Below are 2,411 nucleotides of genomic sequence, written 5' to 3'. Positions count from 1 at the left end.
CGCATGATCCGGGGGCAGCAGGGCAGGCCCTACGAGGAGAGGCGATGGGACCTGAACCTGTTCAGCCTTCACAAGAGAAGGCTGAGGGGGATCTGGTGGCTGTCTATAAACTGACCAAGGGGGACCAGCAAGCACTGGGGGAGTCCCTGTTCCCCCGAGCAATCCCGGGAGTAACAAGGAACAACGGCCACAAGTTGTTAGAGAGTAGGTTCAAGCTGGACATCAGGAGGCGCGACTTCACTGTCAGGGCGGCTAGGAGCTGGAACCAACTTCCAAGAGAAGTGGTGCTCGCTCCTACTCTGGGGGGCTTCAAGAGGAGGCTGGATAGACCCCTAGCCAGGGTCGTTTGACCCCAGCATCCTTTTCTATGACACCTGCAGCCCCCCTTGAACCCATCAGATGACACGTTCATGACCCTGGCCACCGACAGACATCCAGTTAATGGCGCAATGGGATCCAGTCCCCACTGCCAACGGTTGCCTCCAGCCAGCCCCTTGCAGTCTGTGAGATCCTTTTGTGGTCTTTTCCCTGTTTTATGGCACCATTCATGGCATGGGTGTGTGGCCAGGCAGCTGCTTAAGATGTGATTAAGTGGTTAACCATGTCCTAAGTGTAACATCTGCCAGGGACCCTAAAGTCCCAGCACTGCGGGGGCAGCACGGAGCTGCAGGCTCATGTCCAGCCCAAGGCACAGGCACCTCTGCACCCTGATCCTCCGGCCCAGCGCCTGTCCAGCCTCTTGGACTCTCCAGAGCTGCCCTGACGCTCCAGATGGGGCCTGGGCAGCGCGGAAACGAGACCCCCATCACCTCCCGTCAGACCCGATGCTGCTGTCGCCGGACCCCAGAGCGGCTCAGGCCTCGCATGCAGCTGCCTCCCTGCAGCCTCCTGTCCGGTCCCTTCCCTGTGGCTGCATCCGGCTGGGCGCCCTGGTCTGTCCGTGCGTCTGATCCTTCCCCTGCCCGCGTCAGCGCTGGGCACCAGCCCGGGGGCTCCAGCCCAGGTCCCGGTGTGTTGGGATCCTGCCAGCCCTGTGGTCCTGTCCTTCCAGCTCCATCGGCTGGGCCCAGCGCAGGCCCCGGTGGGCTCCACTCCTGCCATCCAGGCATGGACTAGTGACGACACGCTCTGCTTGCAGTGGCGGGGCCGGTTATCTGTCCGCCTTCATGGGACCTGTTCTGCACCCGAGTCCTCGCTTCCCTCTTGCGTCCCGCGGCTTCCAGTGCTTCCCCCGAGCTCAGCTGCTGCTTCTGCTCCGTCCTCCTCGGTGCCAGTCCTGGGGCCGGAGGCCTTCGTCCAGCCTCCGCTGTGCGCTGCCTCCCCGCCAGGCTGCCAGATGCTGCCACCAAGGCTCTTTTCTGTGCTGACCGCATGGACCCTGGCCCTGCAGAGCTGTGTCCTGCCCAGGGCAGAGACCCCATGGCCGCAACCTGGACGCCAGGTCCTTGCCACGATCCCAGAGCCAGGTGGGCATCCTCCAGGGAACCGCCTCCATCACTTCACCAGCCAGGTCCCCGCTGGCCCCAGCCCCTCTCTGGACGGGTCTTTGCTCTCTGCCAGCCAGTCGCAGCTCTGGCCCCTCTGAGCCAGTCAGTGTCAAAGGTGCTGTCCCACCCTGCCCTACCCTGCAGACTGGTGGGGGTGAAACAGGGCCTGGGGGAGCGCGGCCTGAAGGTGAAGCAGTGCCTGCACTGATAAATGTGCTCCAGCACACACGACTTGCATGGACGCTCGTGCTCCAGCATGCACACGACCCACACTGACACATCCTCTGATGTGCACGACCTGCCTACACTCGCCTGCATGCTCCATTGTGTGCACCCCGCACACGTTCACATGTGCACCAGCATGTCCCCACATACACTCCTATGTGTGCTCCACTGTGCCCACCCCCTGCAGTCACACACACTCCCGTGCACTCGCATGTGTAGTGCAACACGCCCACCCCCCTGCGCTGACACATACTCCCTCTGTACTCACACACAGGCCTTCAAGCATGTCTACGCACTGCTCCCATGCATGTCCCTGCGCACTCACACATGTACAGCAGTGTGCCCATACCCCCCACACATTCACACATGTAATCACCATGTACTCACATGTACTCCAGCATGCCCATGCAGCTTGCACTCGCACATGTACGCCCCTGTGCACTCACACATGTACTCCAGCGTGCCCACGCGCCGTCCCAGCTGCCGCAGCACCAGCGGGTTGTAGGTCTGGGCGCTGCCAAAGTCGACGATCTTGATGGTGTTGATGCAGGAGACGAGGATGTTGTCGGGCTTGATGTCCAGGTGCACGATACGGCGCCCGTGCAGGTACTCGAGGCCCTGCAGGACCTGCAGCAGGTAGCTCGCCACGTCGTCCTCAGAGTATCGGGACCTGCCGCGGGCCGAGTGTCAGGCGGGCGG

At 62.4% G+C, this 2,411-nt stretch overlaps 1 protein-coding gene across 1 annotated transcript in view; it reads right to left on the bottom strand.

The window, feature by feature from the left end:
* Nucleotides 1-2,411, bottom strand: part of LOC102371770 (striated muscle-specific serine/threonine-protein kinase) — a 21,450-nt gene that overhangs the window by 2,560 nt on the left and 16,479 nt on the right. The window contains 1 exon segment of the mRNA XM_025191523.1: nt 2,159-2,382. Within this exon segment, the coding sequence (XP_025047308.1) occupies nt 2,159-2,382 (224 nt within the window).

The sequence above is a fragment of the Alligator sinensis genome, unplaced genomic scaffold, assembly GCF_000455745.1.
Source record: "Alligator sinensis unplaced genomic scaffold, ASM45574v1 scaffold673_1, whole genome shotgun sequence".
Taxonomy (NCBI): Eukaryota; Metazoa; Chordata; order Crocodylia; family Alligatoridae; genus Alligator; species Alligator sinensis.
Note: the sequence above shows the minus strand (reverse complement) of the source record. Positions and strands in the feature narration are given on the sequence as shown.